The sequence below is a fragment of the Cannabis sativa genome, chromosome 2 (assembly GCF_029168945.1).
Source record: "Cannabis sativa cultivar Pink pepper isolate KNU-18-1 chromosome 2, ASM2916894v1, whole genome shotgun sequence".
Classification (NCBI taxonomy): domain Eukaryota; kingdom Viridiplantae; phylum Streptophyta; class Magnoliopsida; order Rosales; family Cannabaceae; genus Cannabis; species Cannabis sativa.
In genome coordinates, this window is record NC_083602.1 from 1,541,121 (window position 1) to 1,568,360 (window position 27,240).

Here is a 27,240-nt window from a genome sequence, read left to right on the forward strand (position 1 = left end):
ACTGGTACAAGAACAATAGCAAAATCAAAATAAAGAGAAACTTGTGTATAGATTGATAGATTAGAACAGAGAATTACAGAGTGATTAATCTGAAACCAAACTAATAATAAACCTAAATTTACGAGACTAATTAATCAACTCTTAAATTCATAACTAAATTTGAATAAATCATCAAAGTAAAACACAGACTAGAAATTTAAGAGACTAATCAATCAAATCTTAAGTTCATAGCTAATCATCAAACTAAAACAGGATCATTACTCTAAAACCAAACTTAATAATTAAATTAAGAGACTAACCAAGTTCTTAAGCTCATAATTAAATTCAATTAAAACAGAGATTGAAAGAGAAGAGAGAGAGAGAGAGAGAGAGAGAGAGAGAGAGAGAGTGAGAGAGGGAGAGAGAGAAAGAGAGAGAAAGAGAGAGAGACCTGCAAGTAATATGCAAACAACCATCGATTCTTTCAACAGAGAATTTACAACGAGGGCATCTCTTCCAATTCTTCTGAGTCGCCATTTCTCTAACCATCAAATCCTCACTCCCTCTCTCATCTTCATTCAATCTCTGGTAATCTTCGCACTCAATCTTCGAATGCCAACCCACATTACACTGCGCACAGAACAATCTATGGCAAATCGGACACTCCGACTCCATTATCACCTCATCTTCCCCAATTTCCCTCACCAAAACCGCCGAACAATCATTAAACGGATAGTAAAACTTCTCACACTCCATTAACAGAGCTTCACACAGAGCCTCGTGGGTGTTATTATTTTTTAATTTTAGGTTTTTATTTTATTTTTTAAAAAATTATTTTGGGTTGGCTTTTGGTGGCCGATTGACAATATTGGGGCTGGAGTGGGGTTAGGGTTGGCCGGAGTTAGCAGTCAGGATGTGGTTATGGTTGGGGTCGTGGTGGTGCTCCGGTCACACTTTGTCGCTGGTTGGGGTTGGGTTTCTGGCATAAGAAGAAGAAGAAAACAAAGAAGACGAAGAAGAAAAGAAAGAAAAAGAAAAAAAAAAGAAAAGAAAAAGAAAAAAAAATATTTTAAAATTATTTATTTATATTTTTATTTTTTTAAATTAAAATAATAACAGCCACCAATAATATTTCGACACGTGGTATTTGAAATGTGTTTAACGGACCTGTTAACTTGGAGACCAACAGACAAATAAAAAACATCACCTTGAGGACTATTGCCGCTATTTTTGGAGGTTGGGGACTTATCTGTATCAAACTGAATTTTTTGGGGACTTTTGCCGCAAATTTCCCATAATTAAATAATAGTTACTTAAATTGATTCTAAGAAGAAAAAAATATGACAATAAAATTATATATTATTTTTAAATTACTAAAAAATTTATATAAATATTTTAAAAAATTAATATTTATATTAAATTAGTGTTTAAGATAAACAATTTTATATTATTCAAGTATTTTTATTTTATTATTTTAATTATTTATTAAATAAAAAATATGACAAAATATTTTATTATATATTTATGTATATTCTTAATTATATATGATATATTATTTTTTTTTCTACGAATTATTTATTTTTATTTATTTATTATTATATATTTTAATTTTAATTTAGTATTATATTTTTTTTATTTTAATTTAAGTTTTTTTTTTCTGAAAAGAAATAAATAAAATTGTTAAACCAAACACAGGATTACTTTCAGCATAATCCAATCTTGTCCAGTCTAGTCCAATCCTTTTCAGTCCAATCCAGTCCAATCCTGCGTACCAAACGGGCCCTGTTGGTTTTATTGAGTCCAGGGATTAATCATACAATACTCATGATTCATATTAGTTATACCAATAAAATATTGTTGAGCCTTTATTTAAAAAAAAATATATATATATAATATTTTCAAAATTAGTAAAAAATATAAAAAGGAAACTTACAAAAATACTGTAATTTGGAATAACTTTTACAAAAATATTGTCATACGGAAAAGTTTACAAAAATACTGTGTTTTATAAAACACTAGTAGAACACAAAACAGAACAACGCAAAACACTAGTAGAACAACTAAAAAACATCAGTAGAACACCAGTGAAAACTTAACACAGTATACTGCAGTATGAAACTTATAAAAAAATACAGTAAAAAAGTAAAAAATACCGTCTGGTAGTATTTTTGTAAAAAAATGATAAAAGTTAGTATACCATGTAAATTTTCCTAAATTTTTTGAGCTTTTCGGCTAGGTGGGTCTTAAGCACGGGCCTAACCCACCTATACTCCAAGGCCTGGTTGTCATGTGGTGCCCTCGGTCTAGAGAGCTGGATACATGAGCTGACTTCAAAAGATTTCATTCATGGTTTCATGTTGACAAATAGACAGCTTTTCTTCTGTGAAAAATAGAATGAAGTCAAATTACCTTGTTGAACAATTAGAAATATTAATGAGCATGAAGATGAAAATCCTTAAATATCAATAATAGTCCTATCCTATCATCTCATCACCAAATCAAAGAATGAATTGGTCACATATTTGAAAGGCAACCCCCTCATAAAATAGATATCAATGTTCAAAGCATTTGGCTAATAATACTAACAATATTATTCTATCATCTTCAATCTCAATTCACTCAACCCCAAACCATATTGAGCTGCTAATGAGATGAGTAGAGTACTTATAGTACTATGTAAATGTATACACATACAATAGAAAGTGAAGAAAATCAGATCAAATTACACAAAAATACATAATATAACAAGGTAGGTACACTATCAAAACTCCACCGTATTCTATTCTGTAATGACATATATAAGCTAAGTCCAGTTGTTACTAGCGCAAACTATGTAATATTCGGAAGAGTTTCAACAAGAAGGATATTGTAGCCGTTGATTACAAGGGAAAGTTTTAAGAAGTTGTACAATAGTACAATTCGACATAAAAAGGTAGCTTTTACGAAGGCAATTTGGTGTCGTCTTATCTTGCCCAAATATAAATTTATCTTGTGGCAAGCAACTCATTCCTATCTTCTTACTAAAGATACTCTCATTATATAAAAATTGACAAAGGTATGTTCGGTGTGTGGCGGGCATGATGAAAGTCATAAACACATTTTTTTTTTGATTTAAGAGTTTATATATTACATCAGTATAATCTGGGACTCGAACTTAGGACCTCCAACACACACGCACCCCCTATAGCCACTTGAGCTAGCCTCAAGTAGTTCATCAACACATTTTCTTTGATTGTTCTTTATTAAAAGGAGTAGTCGACATCTTTTTAGTTGGTTGGGTTTTGATGCTTGGCCAATAGAATTTTCGAATTAGCTAGTGTGGATAGAGAACAAAATGACAGGTCTATTAGCTAATATAATCTATGTTCTTTTAGCGGCTACAATCTACTACTTAGAATATAATCGAGTGTTCATTGGTAAATCCCTTTTAGGTGTGCATTATTGTAGAATTTTTCAAAAAGTTATTAGTTTAGTAAAATAAAATAAAAAATAAAAAGGTGCATCTACAATACACCTTAATAAAACGGGTGCATTAGTGCATTTTTAACTGTTTCCCACATTTAAAAGAATTTTTTAGTCCCTTTTTTCGTCGCGTATGTTATAATTATTTAAGACATTTAATAAAATTTTAAAAAATTTAGAATAATTTATAATATAAAATTTAATGTTCAAACTATTTATTTTACACTCGTATAAAATAAAAAATGAGCTCTTTTATTTTTACACTTCAAATCATTTTTTTTTTGTATTTATACGGAATTCTACTTAGAAACCCCTATAGCAACTTAAATCGCAACCAAAATTTATATAATAACTCACATAAAAACTAATAGAGCAACCCAAACCGTAAATCTGAAGAAAAAAAAAGGGGCTAAAAATAGTATATGGAATAATTTCTCAATAAAAAATTGACAGGTATAACAAACTCTTTGAACTCTATTTTTGACGTGTTAAATTTTTTTCGAATTTTTAAAAAATTTCGAACTAAATTTTTCTTTTAAATATTAAAAGAGATAAGGATGCATAAGTGCACCTCTTTACATAATAGAATTTAAAAAGAAAATGTGAAATGTTCAAAAAATATTACCCCAATTTTATTGGACACGTGTCACCCTTTTCTTTGCCTTCTTCTTGAGATGTCATTTACACCATTGTTGTAGGAAGAAATCCTCTCCACTCTCTCCACCTAGCAAAGCCCTAAATATCAATCCTTTGAACTTATAGCTTTCGTTCTCTCTTTCTGGTTCATCAAACATAAACTTTGTAAGAATCTACCTTAATTTCTTTCCATTTTATATGCTCAAATTTACATTCGAAATCCATTTACTTATAATAAATGTTGTTAATTTCATTAAACCAAACTATTCCAAAGTTCACCATTACTCAGATTTCTTTATAGTATATTATGCTTTTTTTTTATGTATGTTCAATAAAATCATCAGCCATCCCATAATGCAAAATTTCAATATTTTTGATGCATCTTTTATTGTTCTTTGTTTTCATGAAATTTGAACTTGTATTTATTTACATATGTGAGATATGTTCAGAGAACATTGTCTCACATGGATTAAACGTAAAAGTATTGAGTCATATTGATCATCAATTGATTTTGAGATGGAATTCGATGATTAACATTCAAATTAATCTTTACCGATTTTTTTTTTTTATTTATTTGGTTATGTTTTTGTCTTGAATTTAGTAGACAATAAACATATGAGTAAGATTGTTTTCTTGGTGGGATTCATATTTATTTATCCTTGTTGGAAAGAAAATGAATTAGTATTAACCATGTTCTTAGTATTAGAGAAATGGTACTTCCATTCATTGAATTTGGTCTTCATGATATTTATATTTGTTGTTATCTCTTACAGTTTATAACATGGCGAAAAAGAGGGTTCAAATGGCACCATCCATGGCTGATGATGACAGAATTTCGAAACTACCTGATGCACTGATCACCCACATCTTATCTTTTCTCCCAACTAAAGAAGTTGTTCAAACATGCCTTCTTTCAAAGCGTTGGAAACTCATTTGGTATTCCGTTCCCACGCTCCTTTTCTATAACTATGATATGGATGATCTTGAAAAGTTGTACAATTTTATCAATAAATATTTGAAACGCCGCAAGAAAGGTATGAAATTTATTGCTGATTCAGGCGTAACTAGTTTTGTGCTTCGTATGAACGGAACATGTAAAAGAAGTAAAACTCGCCTTTTAGGTAAATGGTTAGCTTTTGCTGTTGAGAAAAAGATCAAGGAAATAAAGCTTAAGCTGAGTTTAGATTTAATGCCACATGATTGGGATAGTATCTACTACTGCTTACCTAAAATATTATTAGTCAATGCAAGATATTTGACTATTTTGGAATTGGAAGGGATAATGTTGGATACATTTTATCCATTTAATTTTCCATCTTTAAAAAGTTTGTCACTGAGATTTGTTTATCATTCATCTACTGCAACAGATGATGGGGTATTTAAGTTTTTGTTGGGTTCCCCTTCTCTTGAGAAATTGTGTTTAGATGAATATGATTTCTTAAGGATTAATGATCAAATCCAATTACAAAGTTTAAGTCTCAAATTTCTGGAACTTATATATTTAGAGTTAGACCGTCTTGAATTACATGTTCAAGTTGAAGCCATAAATCTTGAGTCTTTGGTACTATGTGGTGTTGCTTTGCATGAAATAGATCTCTCATCTTGCAAGAAAATTAGAAATATCTCATTAGAGGAATGTACAGAAGATGAGCAGTCATCATTACAAGCTCTTATCTCTAATAATCCTCTTCTTGAGAATTTGACTTTGAGGTACTGCCTAATGTATAATTCAAAGCATCTTAACATCTCAAGCCAACACTTGAAAAGTTTCGATTTTACACATTTTCGGTGTGATGAAGATGAAATGATCAGTGCTGTTACAATTGAATCAGCTCCAAAATTAACATCATTTCATTATGATGGTGATATTGATCTTAGCATATCAATAAAATCACATAACTTGTTGAATGGGAAAATTGTTATTTTAGAGGAGCAAGAGGTTGACTATGACACAAGGTTTCCCAATATGATGAAATTTCTTTCAAAGCTCAATTGCTCTTGGAATATTATAACTCTACATGTCTGCAAAGATGAGGTATTTTGCTTTATTTTTATTTGTTTTCATTGCTTTATTTCAAGTTAGTATTATTAATCTACATATTGTATATTAGTTGATATGTTTATATGTTTGCATGAAGGCTCTTATATTGCCAAAAAATGTGAAAAAGATGGACATGTCTCCCTTGATTAGTTGGAAGCATCTCAGAGTAATTATTAATGAATATGATCCCGAAAGATTGTCAGATTTGAAGGATTCGTTGTTGTGGATTTCGCCATCTTTAGAAACATTATCTATTAACGGAAATGTGATATTTTAGTTTGCTTAATAGTATTGTAACTGCTGATTATGAGTAGGGATGATTGTTTTTGTCTCTTTTTCTTTTTGCTAAGTGGTACTTTGAGGTTGTTATTTTGCATGAGAATTAAAGCTCATAATTTAAAGTTAAGAATGGGCATATCTTGGAATATTATTTGATTTATGATCTCTTTTCTTGGCTCCTCTCTGCCATTGCATATTGTTTGTCTAAGTATTTGGTTATTTCAATAATAATCATAGAGAAGAGAATATAAACTATTGATTTATATGCATGAGTACATGTTTCACAAATGCCTTGTTTATATTTTGGTTGAAAAATGCATTTGTTTTAACACTGAAAAGTATAAGTATAATAATGGTAACTTAAAGTAACTTGGCACATTGTAATTTGTAAATGTAACAAAGTTAACAATATTCCTACAACACTACCAGATTATAATTAATTATAATAAGAGCAATACTCAAGAGAAACTAGAAATTACAACTCAAAAAAGTCTGTACACTTTTAAATAATTAGAAAAAATGAACCATTTTTACTTGAATTCACTAGATGTGCACCTCCTTCAATCATGGTAATTGATTGTTTAACCAAATGATATGTTTGGCCAAATGGAAGACCACAAACATAAGGTTGTGAATTATCATTTTGACAAAATTAATTTAGAAAAAATTAGACTTTATACTTTTTTTATATTTTATACTTTTTTATTTTAATTTTTATTATTCTTTAATTTATACCTAATTTTATAAGAACTTTAAGTTAGGTGAGGTTGTATTTGATACTTTGATTATAAAAGAAGTTATTTATTAATTAAAATTATTTTATAATTATATTTATCCTAAACTATTATTAGTAAATTTAGACAACACATTTATATGAACAATAACTACTGTGCCCAACGTAATAACATATTGTGAATAGTGCATAAAACATCTACAAAATAAAATATTAGAAAATAAATTAACACTCTAGTAATGATATTAATATAATTGATAAAAAAAAAATTCAATATTTAGAAAGAAAACAAAATGTCTCTTCAACAGATTTTTTTTTTTTAAAATTAAACTTATCACAAATTCTCTCTAATCATAAACCCACAAACATCGAACTATAAAATAATAATATCATAAAATTTTATTACCACACAATTTAATAATAAAATAAATAACGTGAATGATAGTAAAGCAATTCAAATTATAATATATGAAAATAATAAAGATAAATAGTAACATAACTACTTATATTTTTGAGTTTGTAAGCGACATAAATTTAATAACTTTTGTTAGCGGTATAAGTACTCAAATATTTGTAAAATTATAATTTTTTTATAGTTTCGTCAATATAGAGACCGTTATTGTCTTAAACATGATACATATAAAGTCTAAATTTTAGATCATTAGGTCTAGACTGAAACATGTAATTCAAAATCTTCTTTTAATAAATTCAAAATGGAATCCATATTGATAAAAATATAGGAAAATTATAATTTTACAAAAGTTGATACTTATACCCCTAAAAAAATAATTGGTTTTTTGTCATATACAAGCTCAAAACTTTGAGTACTTATGCTGATATTTACCCAAATAATAAATAAAAGACTTGAATTTATTTTTTAATTTTTTTAAGGAAAAGACTTGGAGTTTGGTTTAATACAAGTTACTTTTATAACATTGGAAATTTCTTTAATAGACCTCCTTAAATGTCTGTTATGTTAGACCCTTTATCTGTTTTGGTATTTAGGAAAAAAAATTATTTATTTTTTAATGATCACATATGTTGTAGCTATTTAAGACCATGGATGAAGAAAGAGAAAATTTATGCATATTCACGTAAGGAATATTACTTAACCAATCTACCATTTTACTCTTTTCTTCTTCTTATTATTATCATTGTTAATTGTTATGGAGGAAAGTTAATTTACTACTTTTATTGTTGTTACAGTCCTCAATCTAAGACCATGAAGACATCAACATCATCAATGGTGGTGGGTGGTGATGATGATGACAGAATTTCCAAACTTCCTGATGCATTGATCCATCACATACTGTCTTGTCTTTTCTCCCAACTAAATATGTGGTTCGTACATGCATTCTTTCAAAGCGTTGGAAACCCATTTGGTATTCAGTTCCTACACTCTTTTTCACTGATGTTAATGTTAATGTTAATGTTAATGTTAATGATGATGATGATGATGATGATGATAATGGTGGTGAAAAATTCTACAATTATGTTGACAATTGTTTGGAAAAGTACTGCCAGAATTTTATGAACGATTCGAGCATAACTAGTTTTAAGTTTCGATACTTTGGATCGTTTTTTCAAAATACTAAGGCAAGGCTTATAGATAAATGGTTAGCTTTTGTAGTTGAGAATAAGGTTAAGGAAATAACTCTTTGCACTCCTAATACTAAGTATTGTTTACCTCCTAATGTATTTGACAATGCAACATACTTGACTATTTTGAAGTTGGACATGTTAGAGTGGGATTGTACTAGTACTAATTCCTTTAGTTTTCCATTTTTGAAAATTTTGTCATTGGGATATGTTCGCCAATCTCATGCTGCAAAGGAGGATTTGGTACTTAAGCTTTTGTTGGGTTGTCCTTCTCTTGAGGATTTGAGGTTATATGGTTATGAGTTCTTAGCTGTTGATAATCGGGTTCGATTACAAAGTTTAAGCCTTAAGTCCTTGGAATTGTTGTTTGATTCTGTACGGACTATGTGCAGATTACAAGTTGAAACTGTAAATCTTGAATCTTTGGAGCTAAGTTATGATCTAAAATTAATTGACAGTGTATGATTCTTGTCCTGACAAGTTAGAAGTTTTAATTACAAGTATTCCTCTTCTTGAGAATTTGACTTTGGTCTACTATGATCGATATATGAGGCACATAAGAATCTCGAGTCAACACTTGAAAAGTTTCTTGTTTCGAAATGAGAATCTGGATCTCGAAAATTCATGTAGCATGAGCGTTGCAATTGAATCTGCTCCTGAACTAGAATATGTTTGTTATGAAGGTAATATCAATTTTTGTATATCACTGGAGTTGTCTGATTCATTGAATGGAAAATTTGTAATTCTTGAGGATGATCTTGAGGAGAGAAACTATGACACAAATTGGTTTAATGGTATGGGAAATTTTCTTAAGAATCTCAATTGCTCTTGGAATATGCTAACCCTTCATGTACACTCTTGTGAGGTATGCTCATTACCTGTATTACATTATTTGAAGTTCATATTACTGATATATTTATGTTTTTATAAATCATTATATATACATATGTGTGTGTGTGTGAAGGCTCTCATCTGGCCAGAAGATTTGAAGAACAAATGTCCTTATCCGTTGCTTAATTGGAAGCATCTCCGAGTTATTACTAATCAAAAACCAAAGAGAGAGTCTGACTTTAAAGATGCCTTGATGTGTATACCTTCTTTAGAAACTCTATCGATCAATGGAAAGAACATACTTTAGTTATTGCAGATTATGATCCTGAAAGATAGATTTGAAGGAGTAGTTGTTGTGGATTTCACCATCTTTAGATACTTATCTATTAATGAAAAGTATATATATTTTGGGTTGTTTTGCAATCTTGTAACTGTGGATTATGAGTTGGGATATGACTGTTATTATCTCTTTTCATTTTGCTAAATGATATTGTAATTTGGAACCCTTTTTGTGGTGAACTCATTTCTCTTCTGCTAAGCCCTATCATGCAATAACAGCAAATCGAAATTGGAGTAGTTTTGACACATTTGAATCATTGCATTTTCTCTGTTTTATTTGGTTCAAAATGTCAATGATCAATGGTATTTATTATTTTGTGTATTGCTTTTCCTCTGTTTTGAGTGGTGAAAATAGTTTTTAAGTGATGTTAATTTGAAACTAAGTGCATTTGGGGCATACAACATTCATTACCATTACTCAAACCAGACCAGCTCATAGGGTTTTACGACTCCTCGTTACATATCTTATATATGACATTTTATTTTGAGACCTAATTTTTATTTTGAGACAACTATTGTTTGGTAATTATAGTTATATATAAATTAGAGGTACAAGGGGCACTTGCGAGCCTCTCTTCACTTGTGTCACCAAAATTACTTTACTGTTTAAATTAATTTCACACGTGTGTTTACAGTCTCTCTTCACTTGGTTAAAACTTAAAATTAAGAGTATTTATCAAACCGTTTACACTGCACCGCATAGAAAATACAATTTGAAAAAGCATTAAATCAGCATTATCAATTAAAGGAGATGCTTTATGTTTCACTTGAAAAAACATCACTTCTACTGTGGCCATGAGTTAGTTCTTAAAATTTGTTCCTGATCAGTGATGAAGAAAAATGTGCTTATCAGCCAGCAGCAATCGCAGTCTTGCTATGACGAGATGACAATCCACAAAAGACATTAGAGTTGGCACGAGATACGATACATTACTCGAGAGACATGATGAGAGGAATGAAAGCAACTTCTTTGGCTAGCTAGTCACTCACAATGTTGTTCTATACCATTTAAAATAAGAGAAGAAAACTGAATGTTTCTTTCTCATACTTGGATTTTACTGGATTTATATATCAACATGCTTCAATCATAATCACAAAACAGATATAAAACTTTCATATAGAAATCGAAAGTCAAGAGCACACAAAACACAAAAAAAAACTAGAATGGATTTAATATCAAAAGGAGACCAATTTAAATTTGGACAGCCTTTAAAAAGACACCTTTTTCTTCCTTGTCTTATACTAAATACAGGGGAAATAATGTTTGTTAAGCCAGAAAGAGCATTTTCATGGATGAAATATCAACAGTTCAAACCACATTTCAGCTGTATAAATTAGTCATTAAAATGAAAAATGCAGTGATTTATTGTGTAGTTTCGAAATAAATTCGAATCAAATACTGTTCTTTCTTTCTTTCTTTTTGCTGAATAACCTCAAAATGCATTAAATTTAAACTGAAGTCGAAATAGTAGTGATCACATGAGGATTCACTTCTCAAAAGCTCAACAAACCATTTACAAACACGAAGCATTACTAGTTTCTACGAATCCCGACACAGATAGATTGAAAGAACAACAACAAGTCGAGTAAAAGGAAAAACTCCAAAGACAGAGATCGATGAGGAGAATGGCCTGAACCGGGACCAAGCAGTCTGACAACAAATCCCAGTCATAACCATCGAAATCCTTAGCCACCTTTGCACCCCAAGTGAGAGCTAACAGTTCACTGTGCACCACTGAACTGGTGCAGCCTGCCTCGTCCCTCACCACGACTCCAATAGCAGCCACTCCTTTGAAATACTGTTGTTGTACAGTAACTCAATCCACTAATCAGATCAGACTATACAGAACATAACATTCATCACTTGAAACATAATTGCTCACTTCCCAAATCCCCTGCCAACCAATACAGTACTCAATGATAATTGAGAATGAACTTGTTAACATATAGACAGAGAGAGAGCTATTAAAACATAAAACTAACTCCATTTACTATTCTTACAATTATAGAATGTTTACAGTTTTCTCTTTTTCACCTTTTATTACGATGAACTATTTTTCACTTCTATTCTTATATTTTAGGAAGCGACAAAGGTCACCTCTACGAGCGAGCGACCTCCTCCCAGACTTATCGAAAATCTCTCACTTTGTTTCCCAGACATACTTCCTTCACTTGAATAAATGATCTAGTTGTGAATTGCACTGCAAGTCTGTAAAAAGACTGGCAAAATGGTCACTCAGTACAGTTACATCTGATTTCCGATCACTGGAGAAAACCCATGACGCTTACAAGTTCACTGGAGGAGTTTCCTTGAACAAAAGATCATTTACAATGTGTTCCCAAGGTAATGATATGGACATTAAGCAGCATTTAAGAGGCACCATCTCTTCATCCAAACTTGTGTGGGAAGCAGCAACAGCAGCAGCAGCAGCAGTTGCTGCTTTCCGAACAATTGAGCCAATCCCATATCCCCGTTTTGAAATGACAGGCGAGAAAGGACCAGAAACAGCTACTTCAACTTCCCCTCGACCACCAGGACCTTTCATGTAGATTCGGTCTGATTTACCAGCAGGCGAACCGAATGCTGCTAGAAGACTCCCAAACCGAGATTTGCTAGCGTAATATGCATCTCGAACCATTGGATAACTGACAAATCCCGAGAAAAGTGTAATCTTAGTATTTCCATTTCTGGTGTCAGAGGATCCACCGCAATCATTTTGCTCGTGCTCACTAGGAAATGCTGCACCACCCTGTGCATTCAGAAGTACACAGTAGCAATGGTCTAATTCTGTCAATACCACGGCATCAAAAGTAGAGTCAAAATCATCTATAGCAAAACAAATATCTGGATAGGCGGGTGTTGTCTCAACTTCCTTGTTTGAATCCAAATGAAAATTAACTCGGCTTGGAGATGCATAAACAGTCTTTACAACCTTATATACAGGAGGAGATAAGGGTGCATTTCTAGAGGCGGCTTGATACTTCAGAAGATCTTGATGACTGCAAATAGCCACTGTGACAGAAAATGAAGTATGAGCAATCAAGTTCAAGTAAAATGAGCGTCTCCAGTCCACGCCGTCTATAGCATTGTCACCAACCATGTCATCCAACTGGTTTGACACAAGTGCAGAATGTTATCTTGTAGCGAAACAAGTATTGAACATAACTGTTGTAAAAGCATCTAATAAAACCCCCACATGAATGAAGACCAATCAATTAGAAAATTTCAAAAGAGTTGTTAAATCTTTTCACTAACAAAGTTGCTTTTACCTTAGGCCCCCACCTGCGAACAAAGTAAGGTGAAGAAGAACCATCCTTTAAATCTTCACTAACACCATGCCCCTGAGAGTTCTGTCATGATGAGAATTCCCAATCAATTTCCCAGAAAAATAAACCCAAGAAAAGAAAAGAAAGAAAGTAAAGCATGGAAATTAAAAGACATACCAACTTTTTGACAAAAAACACAAGATCATCTTCCTTATTAGACTCCTCCTTACCACCAAAAAAATAGAAATCCATCACATCATGCCAAAACCCAGAATCCAATTCAACATCATGATGTTCATCACCATCATGATCATCAACTACAACAGTTTTCCCTAATAATTTCGAGTTTTTCTTCACAATACTCAGCAATTCACACCTACCAAATAAAGATCCGAAATTTAAAAACAAAAACCAAAATCCCAGAATATCCCCCCAATTGCATAAATCAAAATCAAATTTACTGTGCATGCAATCAAATGAAGAAAACCCCAAAAACCTAATTGATTAGCATAAGTATTAGATAAGGTGGGGCTGTACCTGGAAGGAATTTCGGCACCATTTCTGAGCATCTTCAATTCGTGGTGTGACCCAAAAAAATGTATGGAAATAGAGATTTGGGGATTTGGGGTTTATGAGTAAAGAAGAGGGTTTCTCAATGAAGCAAAGAAATTCGAAGGAAGAAGAGCAAAGTGGCGCGAGTTCTCTGCGATCTGAGCGCCACGACTGTTACTTGTTTTGTTTTTTTACGACAGAGAGAGTGAACTACACCGCTCTAAATTAAAAGACAAACTAATATGTTATTAAGTATTAGACCACAAAGTAAAATTTTACTTATTATTTTTACGATTTTTTTTTTATTTCATTTATAAAAAATACGATTTTTTTTATGTTGTATTTTTATTAATTTATTTTTTTTCTTAACAAAAAGAAAAATTTTATTTAAAAAGACCGAACAATACAAAGCAAATTGGGTTGGAACTGTAACTAGCCATAAACTGAACAGCTACCACCTACTAATTAGATGTAAACATAACTATCTTTTGTCTTAACATTAGCGTAGTGTCCTCCTAACACTCTAGCTTTAATTTCTTTTTTAATAGACAGCACAGTTTTACAAACAAGATCATAATATCAGCTATTTCTGTTAATCCACACACAATACAAAGTTGCAGCAGTAATTGCATTCAACACAGTTGCAGACAGGTCTGGTTTTTGTTGCCATTTCTTTTGCTGCAGATCCTAAATGTTGCTCAGCCAATTCCGATTACCAACCCAACTTTCTATACTTTCAACCAACTTCTTGGTAAAGGTGCATTCCATAAGCAAATGATTGTGAGATTCCTGGGCATTCTCACAAACCACACACAAGTTCGAGGGGATTGAAAAGAATCTGCTTAAGTGATCTCTGGTTAGGAGATGGTCATTGAAAATCTGCCAGTAAATAAATCGATGTTTTGGGACAATGAGCTTCTGCCAAACAATGACAGAATAGGGAGCTTTAACCGCCCCTATCAACGTATTATAAAACCTGCTCACCGTAAATTTGCCTCCTTTCACAGCTTGATTCAATGTTTTCATGTTTGACAAATCTCTAATCTTCATTAACTTCTTTAAAATATCAACTCGAGTCGGCTTTCAAGTGGAAACGCCAAATATCATGCCCCTTCAGATAAATCGAATTGATCCACTTCACCCAAAGGTTGTCTTGCTTGCTAGATAACACCCATAAATGCTTAGCTATCATGGCCATGTTTCACTTTTTACCTTCACGGAACCCTATTCCTCCAAGTTGCTTAGGAAGGCAAACTTTTTTCCAAGAGGGGAGATGAAATTTGCTTCTATTACCACTCGAACCCCAAAGGAAATCTCTGCATCTTTTATCAATAGCAAGTTAATTCGTTGTTGATTATTTTGTTATTTTTTGTTGTTGTTTTGATGTTATTTTCATGTTACTTTTATGTAATTTTCGTATTATTTTTGTGTTGTTTTTATGAAAAACCGTAAAAATGTTAAAAAAAAATCTTTAAATGTAAAAATGTAATTTTTTTTATAAAAAATAGTGGCATATGTAATTATCCTTAGTTTACTGTTGTTTTATTAAAATGTAAAAATAAATAAACGTAAAAGTATAATTTTTTTTAAAAAAAATACTACTTTGTGTAAATTTTTCACTATCAAATGGGATAGTACCCATTAGGGCTGTACATAAACTTTTGTACATCGCCCAACCCGAATAACCAACCTAAACCAAATCGAGATAATCCGACGAAAAATACAAACCGAAAAATCCGACAAAAATATAACCCGCCCAATCAACCCGAACTAACCCGAACAATTCGATTAAAAGAATTTTTTTATATATATATATTTATATGTTTTTATTATATATATTTCTATAAATGGAAAAGTCATATTTTAGTTACTTTACAATATCAATGTAACTTTGTACTAATGAACTTGAGTAGTTTGCATAATAATGAGAGATATTCTTTTATTTTCTTGTGAATGAGTCTACATTGTTGCAATTCTTACAAATTTACAATACCATAATCCCAAAAACTGTTGCTTTGGCAAAGCTAAAGAGAAACAACGAGTCAATAGTGTTGTGAAACTTATGATAAGTTTGGTTTGAGTTCTGAATCAATTTTAGTTATCTATATTCAGTTATTGATTTTTCCATTATAATTATAGTTTTCTACTAGGTATTTGATGTATTATGATCAGAATTTTGATCTGGGAATTTCATAATGTGATCAGAATTTATAATAAATGATTATTGTTTATTTCTGTGATCTAATCTCATGTTTATTTTGATGGAGGTTTGTGTGTAACACTTTGTTTCTTAAGCTTAATTTCATTCATAAATTACTACTCTTTCTAAACTAACTTATCATAAAACAACTTTTAATTGAGGTTTTGGTGGTTTAATTAAGGTTTATTAACATAGCTGATAAGACATCATAACTTGAATTTGATGGAGTGGAGGTGTCTTCAACAGGAGACACCGAAATTCATTGCACGAAATACACAAAAGAAAAAACAGCAGCAAAGTTTGGTACAACAGATCACACTTGTTCTTGCCCATTTTGCAATATTTTGAGCCACATAATTATTGATCGGCGATAAATTAAACACTGTGTTTTACAAAATAGAACATAATGATATGATGAACTTGATTTTGGTCAAAAACTTTTAGGGTCAGAAATAGAATAGAATTCAAACCACAATTGTTAGAGTTAAGGAATAGGAAGTTTCAGGGTTAGAAAGACGAATTAGAGTTAGAATTAAAACTAGTTCGATCAAATTTGGGTTCAAGTTATCATTACGTTCAATTTTGGAAAACATAAGTTCCAAATTACCATTCAAAAGAGTAAAAATGTTAGCCGATAATTTTTGCAAAACATAGTTAAAATTGGTAATAATAGAAGTAAAAAGAACACTAAAAATTATCATTGAATTATTTATAGATATTTATGGTAAAATCTTGTGATCATTTGACATTGTTAAACATATATTCTAATTAAAAAAGATAGTGGCGAGGCGATAGTCCATTCTATATTGGTCCTCTAAACTTCTACCTTCATTATAAAAATAATTATAAATTTTAACTAATTATTTTTAGAAATATTTTTTTAATTCTAAAAATTAAAAAAAAAATTAAAAAAAAAGAAACTTATAGAAGATTAGTTATATACGTGACAACTAATTTTATGTTATATTTTATTAGCTCATATTTAATTATTTATTTAAAAACGAATTCATTAATTATAAAAAAAAATTGAAATTAAAAACGTGTAAATTTATTAAAAATTTTTAAATAGATCAATTAAAAATCTATAACAAAAAATCAAATTTAAACATTTGAAACTTAATTTTAAACAAAACGAAAGTAAAAATCATCATAAGAAAACCTAATTTTTTTTTTCAATCAAATCCAAAATCATACCACTCTCTCATCAAAAAAAAAAAAAAGCATATTACTTCGTTCTAAATCTCAATCCTTTTGGGTTAAAGAAAAGGGCAAATTTGACTTGGAGATTTACTTTTGATCATTATGTAGGTATGCTCAAACTTACATTTTGGAATATTTTATTTTGTATTCCAAATTTAATTTTAGTGAGTTTTATTTTGATTATTTTGCTGTGTTGTTATACAGTTCATGTATATAATCCACCATGGTTTGATTTAATTCAATTTATGGTATGTAAGAGTGCTAAAACAACATCATTAATATCAATGGTGGGTGTTAATGATGATATTGATAATGATGACATAATTTCGAAACTACCCGATGATCTCATCCATCACATCCTATCGTTTCTCCCAACTCGAGATGTGATTTTGACATGCCTTCTTTCAAAGCGTTGGAAACTCATATGGTATTCAGTCCCCGCACTCTTTTTTGCCAATAATAGTGATGATGATAATATTGATGATCTTGAAAAGTTTTACAATTATGTCAACGAATATTTGAAACACCGCAAAAAAGGCATGTATTTTATCGGCGATTCAAGCATAACTAGTTTTAAGTTTGAGATGCATCCTTCTTCTTATAGAAGGAAAGATGAACTCATAGATAAATGGTTAGCTTTCGCGATTGAGAATAATGTTAAGGAAATACATTTTAGTATGTACAATACCTTTTGGATGATTGGGGATCTCTATTACTTACCTAAAATAATTGACAAGGCAAAATATTTGACTATTTTGGAGTTAAAGGAGGTAAATTTGGATGCTTCTTGTTCATTTAGTTTTCCATCATTAAAAACTTTATCATTGAATGATGTTTGGAATGGTTATAATGCAAAAGATGACGGTCTAGCTAAATTTTTGTTGGGTTGTCCTTCTCTTGAGAAATTGCGGTTACATGATTATGCTTTTTTAGATAAAAAATTTCAGTTTGTACAGAGTTCAATCCTCAAGTTCATGGAATTTACTTTTGAAATGCTTTCGTTTTCGTATGCTTTACGAATTGAAGTTGACGCCATAAATCTTGAATCTTTGGTACTAAATGGCGTTCCCTTGGACAGAATAAATCTCTCTTCTTGCAAGAAAATTACAAGTCTTGCATTATTTGATTGTTATTGTAAGAAGAATCACCCATCATCACTAGAAATTCTCATTTCAAATCTTCCTCTACTTGAGAATTTGACTCTAAGCTACTTCAATCTATTACATTGGGAGTACATTGAATACCCGAGCCAACACATGAGAAGTTCCTCTAGAAAACCCTATGATGATGGAGTGATGAATGTTGTTACAATTAAACCAACTTCAAAATTAACATACTTTTGTTACGAAGGTAATATCAATTTTAGCATATCGGTGGAGTCATCTAATTCGTTGTATGGAAAAATTGTAATCCATGATAGGCCGCAGAAAGACTATGACACAAATTGGTTTATCGATATGATAAATTTTCTTGTGAATCTCAAATGTTCTTGGAATATGGTGACATTGCATGTTAGCACCTATAAGGTATGTTTATGTTACATTATGTTTTTATTTCATTGGTTTGATTCTATGGTGTTATTTTAAGTTCTTACTTAATTTATATACAGTATTTAACATTGTTATGTTTTTATAAATCCTTGTACACGTTAAGGCTCTCATCTGGCCAGAAAACTTGAAGAACATATGTCGTTATCCCTTGTTGAATTGGAAGCATCTCGGAGTTATTACTAATTGTGATCCTGAAAAAGAGATAGAGTTGAAGGATGCCTTAATGTGGATTTCACCTTCTTTAGAATCGTTATCTATTAATGAAAAAGTCCTTTTTTAGGTACTTTACATTGCTGTAAGTAACTGCTCATTTTGAATAGGGATATGACTTTTATTACCATTCTTTGCTAAATGGTACTTTAGTTCATTTATAATTAAGATTATGTTTAGTAGCTTTGTACTAATGACTTGACTACTTTGCATACTATTGCAATTTTTACAACACCTTTCTATGTCATTAACTTGCTGATATATAAAGTTTTTAAATTTGCTGAATTGAAACAATCTAAGGATTGCTCTATTAAGTAGTTAGTTAGTTGCTTAGTTGTTCTTTGTAACAGAATATAGTTGTGAGCTTAGTCTAACTAACTCATCTCTCTACTTGTATATATATGAGCTGAAGCTCTTCAATTGAATTCAATGAATCAGTTCTTTTTCATTTCTCAATATTCAACATGGCATCAGAGTAATTCTTTCGCTTCCGCCATTGTTGTCGATCTGTCTTCTCTCCTTTGTTTTCTCTTCTCAGCTTTGGCATCTTCATCAACTTCCACCTTCACTCTTGTTGTTTTCTCTTACAAAGTTTCAGTGAATACTTGGATACTCATCAGAGGCCATCGACTCGAGCAATTCATCTCGAATACTCATTAGCCTCCAAGAAAATATCTCACTAAAGAGGATGAAGTTCGTCACCAGAACAATCCTCAATTCACAGACTGGGAAGTACAAGATCAACTTTTGTACTCATGGTTGTTGTCCTCCATGTTCGATGGTGTCCTTACTCGAATTGTTGGTGCTGAAACATCAGCTCAAATAACCTTAGCTAAAATAGATCTTTATACCATTCAACTTCAAAATTGCAAGAATAGTTCTCTTTCTATCAATGAATACTTGCTTCGAATCAAGACTCTTGTGGATCGTCTTGGTTCTGTTGGCCACAAAATTTTCTCAAAATAACATGTTCAACAATCTTTAAAGTGCCCATAGTTTATGATACATTTGTTATTTCTGTCAATTCTAGAAATGATGCATACTCTGTTGCTGAGATTGAAACATTACTTCTGTCTCAAGAACATAGAATGGTTACTCACACTAAAGAACTTCTCGGAATATTTTACGGCTTCATAATTTGCTGTTACAATATATGCCAATTAGAATATTGAAAGGCTGCATTGTTCATTATGTTATTATTGCCCTCTTCAAATTAGAGTATTAGAAGCATTTAATCAAATAGACAGAGAGTTCTAACTTGAGAAGTTGTTATTTTATATTGTACACTAGAAATTTTTCCCTAAATTTCCAAGAAGATTTTACATAATCACAACAACTTGACAAACAATACAAAAACTTACTTGTGATTTTTCCCACTTATAGATATTGTAAATAGAGAACATTTGGTATAATCTATAATGGATCCAAAAATGTAATGTTTCTTATTGTTTTACTCATTCACTCACTTTTTATTTATTTATTTATTTTTTTGCATTTTGATCGTGTTGAGAGAAATTTTTCTGTAATTATTTGTCAGCTAATCTTCTAAAAGAAATGAAGCTTATATTTGTGTTCTATAAATGCATGCTTTTGATGGTCATGAGCCTTAATTAGGATCTTTTTCGTTTCCCGCCAACATAGTCATTTGAACCTTGTGAATCGGATCGCTTCCTTTTGATTCTCTCGAATACCCGTCAACTTTGTTCTCTTTATCATTTTTATTAATATATAAGTTACTATTTCCGTATATTTGATACTTTTTGTCACTATTGTCCTATATTTGCTATTGTTCATACTAAATTGTTAGGAAATTCTTATCAATTTCCTTCCTTTGCTAATCAAAATAACAAAGTGATTCTTTGACTTTTGCTTTTATAAACTTAGACATCAAAACAATTTGTGCTCATTAAAATTAATCTATGGTTATATATGGAATGGATTTTATATACATAAAAAAAAACATATTACATTTTGTGTACTATAAGTTTTGTTTTATGTACTTTAATTAAGGTGTAATGTACTCTGGATTCAGTTTGATGTATTTCTGCTTCTAATTCTAGATCTGCTCAATCTTAATCCAATGACGAAAACCACCGAATGCATCTACCCTTGCAAACAAAATTCACTCCCTATATTATTTTGTAGTACAATGATAAACTACAACTCTTTTTTTTACATATGTTTTTTTTCTTCTTATTATGATGAAGTGTTTGAAATCTCTATAGTCTTCAAATCTATTTAAGACATTTTAATGGTATTTAATTTCACTTTAAATCTTCAAATTGCTGCATAACTTTATATGCTTTAATTAACTAGCAAACAAATTGTGAGTCACAATTATAAATTGATAGGTATTGTACAAACTGAAAGAGAAAGTATGTAAAGAAAATTACATGTAATTAATAAGTATTTACACGAATTTATAGATTTATATTTGAATTACATATCAATTTGAATGTACTATTTAGATTTTATATTTCATTTGCATCATACTTCACAGTAATTTTGGGAATAAAAACCATATGATATCAAAAAGAAAAAGAAAACCAAAAATGTAAATATAATGGTTGCTTTTTTAATAATTACATAAAAAAAGAATATAAATATAAATATAACAGTTACAAACACAAGCCGTCTTAGCTCAGCCGGTAGAGCGCGTGGCTTTTAACCACGTGGTCGTGGGTTCGATTCCCACAGACGGCGTTGATTTTTGTATTGTTTATTTAGTTTTTTTTTTTTTTTTTTTTTTTTTTTTTTTTTTTTAAAAAAAAACAAACAAAAATTGTTTTCCTTTCATATTTAATAGCACAAAATTTTTGTTAGCTCCACAAATTGTATTTGTATTCATTTTTAACTTATATGGCATATTTTGACACGCCTGAAAAAAAAATTAAGCATTTTAATAAATTTATTTCATGCAAAATAATAATAATATATTTTTTATTTTTTACAATTTACAAATAATTAAATTCATATAGACTAGGTAGCCTACTAGTAAGGCAATAAACACTTGAAAAGTTAGGGTGGTTATCTTGAGAACGAAAAAATAGGATGTTAAAATTTATAAGATATAATTAAGACTAATTAGAATTTTTGTCTCTTGAACTTTGATATGTACCAAATTATGTTTCCTAAACTTTTAAGGTCGTTAAAAATGCCCCATGAACTATTGAGATTGTTGGATTTAAGGACTTTTGTCTAATTTTATTCAATTTTACTATTTCAGTGATTGTTTATGTACTAAACCATGCTCTCCAGACTTTAATATCTACCAAATTATGTCCCTTGAATTTTAACATGTACTAAATTATGGCTCCTGAACTTTCATTCATGTTAGATTTTTTTACTAAAATTAGAAAAAAGTCCTTAAATTCAACAATCTCAATAATTCAGGGGCATTTTTAAAGACTTTAAAAGTTCAGGGGCATGATTTAGTACATGTCAACGTTCAGGGGGCAAAAATCCTAATTAGCCAATAATTAATAAGGGAAACTTTTATAAATATTTTTTTTTAATTAATAACAAATTTGGAAAATATGCGTGTAGGGCGGGGACGTGGTGTTCCTAGTTCGGAAAGGCATGACATTTTAACTAGGGGTGATAAAACGAGTTTCGACACGGCACACGAATACGAACACGACACGAATTTTATGGGTTAGGGTCGATAAAATTAGACGCGAGTCGAAAACGAGTCGACACAATTTGACACGAAATAAAAACGAGTCAAGCACAACACGATCCGCTTAACACAAATGTAACATATTTGACACAATTTTTTTAAATATAATAAAATAAAAAATTAATAATAATAATATAATTATATAAAAATATATATTTAGTAATTCAATGTTAAGTTAAAAAATTTTAAATTTAATTTTCTTTAATATGAAATTAAAAATATTTTAATTTTTTTCAATTTTTATTATATATATAACAAACTATATATACATAAATGTATATAAGTTTTCTAATGGAGCTTAAATCTATTATTTTTCTCTACAATTCCAGCTTCAATAATACTTAAACGGGTCACAGTGGGTCGACACGAACACGATACAATTTTTTACAGGTCGGGTTAGGGTTGAGATAATTAGACACGAGTTAAATAACGGGTCGACATGCTTGACACGAAATAAAAAGCGGGTCACATAAAATATGACATGAACATGACACGTTTTGCCACCTCTAATTTTAACCCAAGGATTTTGGGTTTCTAGTATACCCCCTTTCTTTGAGAAATTCAGCTAAATATTAGAAACCCAAACTCTATTTTGGGTTAAAATGTCATTACAAAAATACTATTTTTTTATAAAATAACCGTAAAATAACAAAACAGAACAATTAAAACAACAGTGAAACAACTAAAAAAATAGCTGTAAAAACTTAATACTATACACAATATAATACTTACATAGTATTTTTGAGAAAAACATAGTATTTTGAAAAAATTCTGCTCTACAATAAAAAAGTAAAAAAGTTAAAAATTTTAGCATATGGTGTAAAAATCCTTTTTTTTTTCTTTTTTTTAATAAAAAATTAGTATTTCATGTAATTATTCCGAAAGATATTTGGGCCTTAGTAAATAAGCCCAATGGCCCACTTTAATTTCCTGTTACAGTTCCAATCAGAAATGGAGACCCCAAATCAAACCATCCAAACCAAAGCTTCTCTTCTCCTTCGTCACTTCACCATTGTTGAGCCCTAAATCTCAATCCCTTCTTCCATTGTTGAGCAAAGGATTACGAACATGAGAAAAAGAGGTCGTCTTCTTGAGGCGATGAAAAGGCCTAAAAGAACACCACCACCACTACCACTACCACTACCAGTACCACCACAATCACCACAACCGCGACCACCACGACCACCACAACCACAACCACCACCACCGTCATCATTGGTGGGTGTTGATGAAAACGACAGAATTTCGAGACTTCCTGATGCAGTAATTCATCATATTATGTCTTTTCTCCCAACTGAAGATGTGGTTCGTACATGTATTCTTTCAAAGCGTTGGAAATTCATCTGGTATTCAGTTCCCACACTCTCTTTCGTTTTTTCCGATTTTAATAGTGGTGATGTTGATAAGTTTTATAATTATCTCCATAAATATTTGAAGAACCGCAAGAGAGGCGTGTATTTTTTCGCTGATTCAGTCATGACTAGTTTTAAGCTTGATGTGATTGATCATTATCAAAGTAGTAAGGTCGATCTCGTGGATAAATGGTTAGGTTTTGCTGTTGAGAATAAGGTCAACGAAATAAGTCTTGCTGTGATTGGAATGTGTGATGATGGCAGCTATGATTTTTACTGTGTACCTAAAATGTTAGACAATGCAAGATATTTGACTGTTTTGGAGTTGAATGGGGTAAAGTTGGATACTTCTCATTCATATAGTTTTCCATGTTTGAAAACTTTGACATTGAAAGATGTTTCATATTCAGATAATTCAGTAAAGGACTCGAAGGATGTGGTAGTTAAATTTTTGTTGGGTTGCCTTTCAATTGAGAAATTGCGGTTAATTGATCATAGATTCGGTTTTCTTCGTGTTCGCTTGGAGAGTTTGAGCCTCAAGTTCATGGAACTTGTTTATGAATCATTTGAGGATGATTTGACTCATATTCATGTTGATGCCATAAATCTTGAATCTTTGGTACTATGTGGAGTTTCCTTTGACCAAATTATTGTCTCTTCTTGCAAGAAAATTAGAAATTTGTCATTAACTAAATTTTACGGTAGCATCCATCAACCGTCGTCATTTGAAGCTCTCATTTCGAATTTTCCTCTAATTGAGAATTTGACTTTGAGCTACTGCAATACACTGAAGTCTGAGGACTTTAAAATCTCGAGCCAACACTTGAAATGTTTCCATTTTGAGAATTTTGATTACTTGTATGATGGTGGTGAGATGAAGGTTGTTACAATTGAATCTGCTCCAAAATTAGCATACATTTGTTATGAAGGAGATCTTAATTTTAGAATATCAATGAAGTCATCTAGTCCATTAAATGGGAAGATTATAATTCGCGAGACACAGATAGATTATGACGCAGAATGGTTTGTCAATATGCTGATTTTTCTTGTGAATCTCAGTTGCTCATGGAATACTGTAACATTGCATGTCAGCACATACAAGGTATGTTCATTACTTGAATTATATATTTGATTTACATAATTATGTGGTGTTATTTCAACTTCATATCGTCACTCTATATATTAAGGTTCTATATGTTTTCGTAAATGTGCATATGAAGGCTCTCATCTGTCCTGAAAATTTGAAGAGTCTATGTAGTCTCATCTGGCCAGAAAACTTGAAGAATTTATGTAGTCGTGATCCTTTGCTTAAATGGAAGCATCTCAGAGTTATTACTAATGAGCTCGGGAAAGAGTCAGACTTGAAGGATGCCTTGATGGTGATTGCACCTTGTTTAGAAACATTGTCTATTAATAAAAAGGTCATATTTTAGTTTCTTTACAATACTGCATATGCTGATTATGAATATGGATATGACTCTCTTTCGTTACTTTAGTCTGTTTTGAGATTGTTATCATGATTAGTAGCTTTATTAATGAATTTTACTACTTTACACAAGAATGATAAATTTTTGCTTGTGAACTTGCTGATATTGCTCTATTTATTTACTGTTGGAAGATTTATTTTTATTCATATATTAAGTTTATTAGCATATATGATGGTGTTTCCTAAGTTGCTGAATTGAAACTTGGAACTTCATGAGAAATCCAAGAATTGTTCTTGGAATATATCATTGTGTTCCAAGGCTACTATTGTGTGCTTTGTATGCTTTTAAAACATTTTGCTTTTTCAGAGCAAAAGGAAATCAGCAACAGGTCAATTATGGTGTGAAATTCATCTAACTTGACAAGTTGCTATTCTATACTATACAAAATTTTCCTGAATTCTCAAGAAGAATTTACAGTTTTGACTACTACTGCTTACCCAAAACACTAGGCAATGCAAGATATTTGACTATTTTGGAGTTGAATGGCGTAAAGTTGGATACTTCTCATTCATATAGTTTTCCATTACTAAAGATTTTGTCGTTGTCAAATGTTAAGTTCTCCTTCTCTTGAGAGATTGCGGTTATATATAAATATGAATTCGCAGGTTCTAATGTTCATTGTCGATTCTTGGAAATTATATTATTGTGTGTTGTAGTTGTACAAATTAAAATTGAAGCCATAAATCTTGAATCTTTGGTAGTGAAAGGTATTCCCTTGGACCATATAAAATTCTCTTCTTGCAAGAAAATTAGAAATTTATCATTATGTAGAATTTACCTTGAGAACAATCACCTTGAAGCTCTCATTTCAAATATTCCTCTAATTGAGAATTTGGCTTTGAGCAACTGCAATTCATTAGAGAAGGAGCATATTAAAATCTCGAGCCAACACTTGAAATGTTTCCATTTAAAAAATAGTTACAATCCTATTAGTCATGAGTTGAAGCCGTTACAATCGAATCTGCTCTACTTTCAAGGTATGTTCATTACTTGTATTATATATTTGTTTTGTATAATGATGTGGTGTTATTTCAAGTTCATGTTGTTAATGTATGAAGGTTCTCATCTGGCCAGAAAACTTGAAGAATTTACGTCGTCGTCATCTTTTGCTTAATTGGAAGCATCTCAAAGTTAATACTGATTGTAAACCCGAGAAAGAGAAAGAGTCAAACTTGAAGGATGCCTTGATGCGGATTGCACCTTCTTTAGAAACATTACGTATTAATGAAAATGTCATCTTTTAGTTGCTTTACAATATTGTAACTGCTGATTATGAGATTGTTATAGTTACTTATTAGTAGTCTTTATCCTAATGAATTGCATAAGAATGACTGATTTTTGCTTGAGAAACTCAGCAAGTTCAATTTTGTCTGTAATAATTGAGTGAGCTCTTTTGTAATTGAAACACAGAGAGAGAGAAACAAATAAAGAAAAAGTGGCAATAAAGAAAATGTGTGTAAGATTCATTCGAGTTTTTATTTGTTGTTTCGAATTGCTTTTGATTTCTTGATTTTTAGATCACATTGGGATCTTTTTATGTTTTGTGGTGAATTCTCAATTCGATTCCTAACATGTTCTTCGAATTAGAGTACTAAACATTTAGGCAAAATAAAGAACGTATTGTTTCTAAATCTAAAATTCAAAAACATTTTGGTTTCGGGCAAAATTGTTACAACATGTCAATTATGGTTTGAAATTCATCTAACTTGACAAGTTGCTAATTTATACCATACATTAGAAATTTTGCCTAAATTCTCAAGAGGAATTTACAGCTTTGACTTCTAATTAGGTTGTATAAATTGTGGTTTTTTCAGTAGTGATACAAAGTTGTGGTGGTAACAATA

At 30.8% G+C, this 27,240-nt stretch overlaps 4 protein-coding genes, 1 non-coding gene and 1 pseudogene across 6 annotated transcripts; 5 read left to right on the forward strand and 1 right to left on the reverse strand.

The window, feature by feature from the left end:
* Positions 1 to 3,906: 3,906 nt before the first annotated feature.
* On the forward strand, positions 3,907 to 10,065 carry LOC115719191 (uncharacterized; annotated as a pseudogene).
* A 1,239-nt stretch (positions 10,066 to 11,304) lies between these two features.
* On the reverse strand, positions 11,305 to 15,250 carry LOC133034626 (uncharacterized). Of its 2 annotated transcripts, XR_009686023.1 has the most exons (5): positions 13,704 to 13,980; positions 13,344 to 13,542; positions 13,170 to 13,250; positions 11,935 to 13,009; positions 11,305 to 11,794 (listed from the first exon to the last, which is right to left on the reverse strand). XR_009686023.1 is itself a non-coding variant. In XM_061109795.1 (4 exons), the coding sequence occupies exons 1-4, from the start codon at positions 13,733 to 13,735 to the stop codon at positions 12,185 to 12,187; spliced, it is 1,137 nt and encodes a 378-aa protein (XP_060965778.1). In that variant the 5' UTR covers positions 13,736 to 15,250; the 3' UTR covers positions 11,305 to 12,184. The 2 variants fall into 2 exon arrangements, 1 of the variants encoding a protein (XP_060965778.1); XM_061109795.1 differs by having other exon boundaries at positions 11,305 to 13,009; positions 13,704 to 15,250.
* Positions 15,251 to 17,142: 1,892 nt separating this feature from the next.
* Positions 17,143 to 19,651, forward strand: LOC133033892 (F-box/FBD/LRR-repeat protein At2g04230-like). Its single transcript, XM_061108961.1, has 2 exons — positions 17,143 to 18,644; positions 18,772 to 19,651. The coding sequence occupies exons 1-2, from the start codon at positions 17,229 to 17,231 to the stop codon at positions 18,946 to 18,948; spliced, it is 1,593 nt and encodes a 530-aa protein (XP_060964944.1). The 5' UTR covers positions 17,143 to 17,228; the 3' UTR covers positions 18,949 to 19,651.
* A 1,857-nt stretch (positions 19,652 to 21,508) lies between these two features.
* On the forward strand, positions 21,509 to 21,581 carry TRNAK-UUU (transfer RNA lysine (anticodon UUU)). The gene has a single exon. It is a non-coding gene; the product is annotated as a tRNA-Lys (tRNA).
* A 1,913-nt stretch (positions 21,582 to 23,494) lies between these two features.
* On the forward strand, positions 23,495 to 25,467 carry LOC115721037 (putative FBD-associated F-box protein At5g22720). Its single transcript, XM_030650269.2, has 2 exons — positions 23,495 to 25,011; positions 25,130 to 25,467. The coding sequence occupies exons 1-2, from the start codon at positions 23,626 to 23,628 to the stop codon at positions 25,340 to 25,342; spliced, it is 1,599 nt and encodes a 532-aa protein (XP_030506129.2). The 5' UTR covers positions 23,495 to 23,625; the 3' UTR covers positions 25,343 to 25,467.
* A 140-nt stretch (positions 25,468 to 25,607) lies between these two features.
* On the forward strand, positions 25,608 to 27,001 carry LOC133033979 (uncharacterized). Its single transcript, XM_061109019.1, has 4 exons — positions 25,608 to 25,724; positions 25,971 to 26,302; positions 26,346 to 26,373; positions 26,455 to 27,001. Exons 1-4 carry the CDS (start codon positions 25,608 to 25,610, stop codon positions 26,638 to 26,640), a joined length of 663 nt encoding a protein of 220 aa, XP_060965002.1. The 3' UTR covers positions 26,641 to 27,001.
* Positions 27,002 to 27,240: the final 239 nt, after the last annotated feature.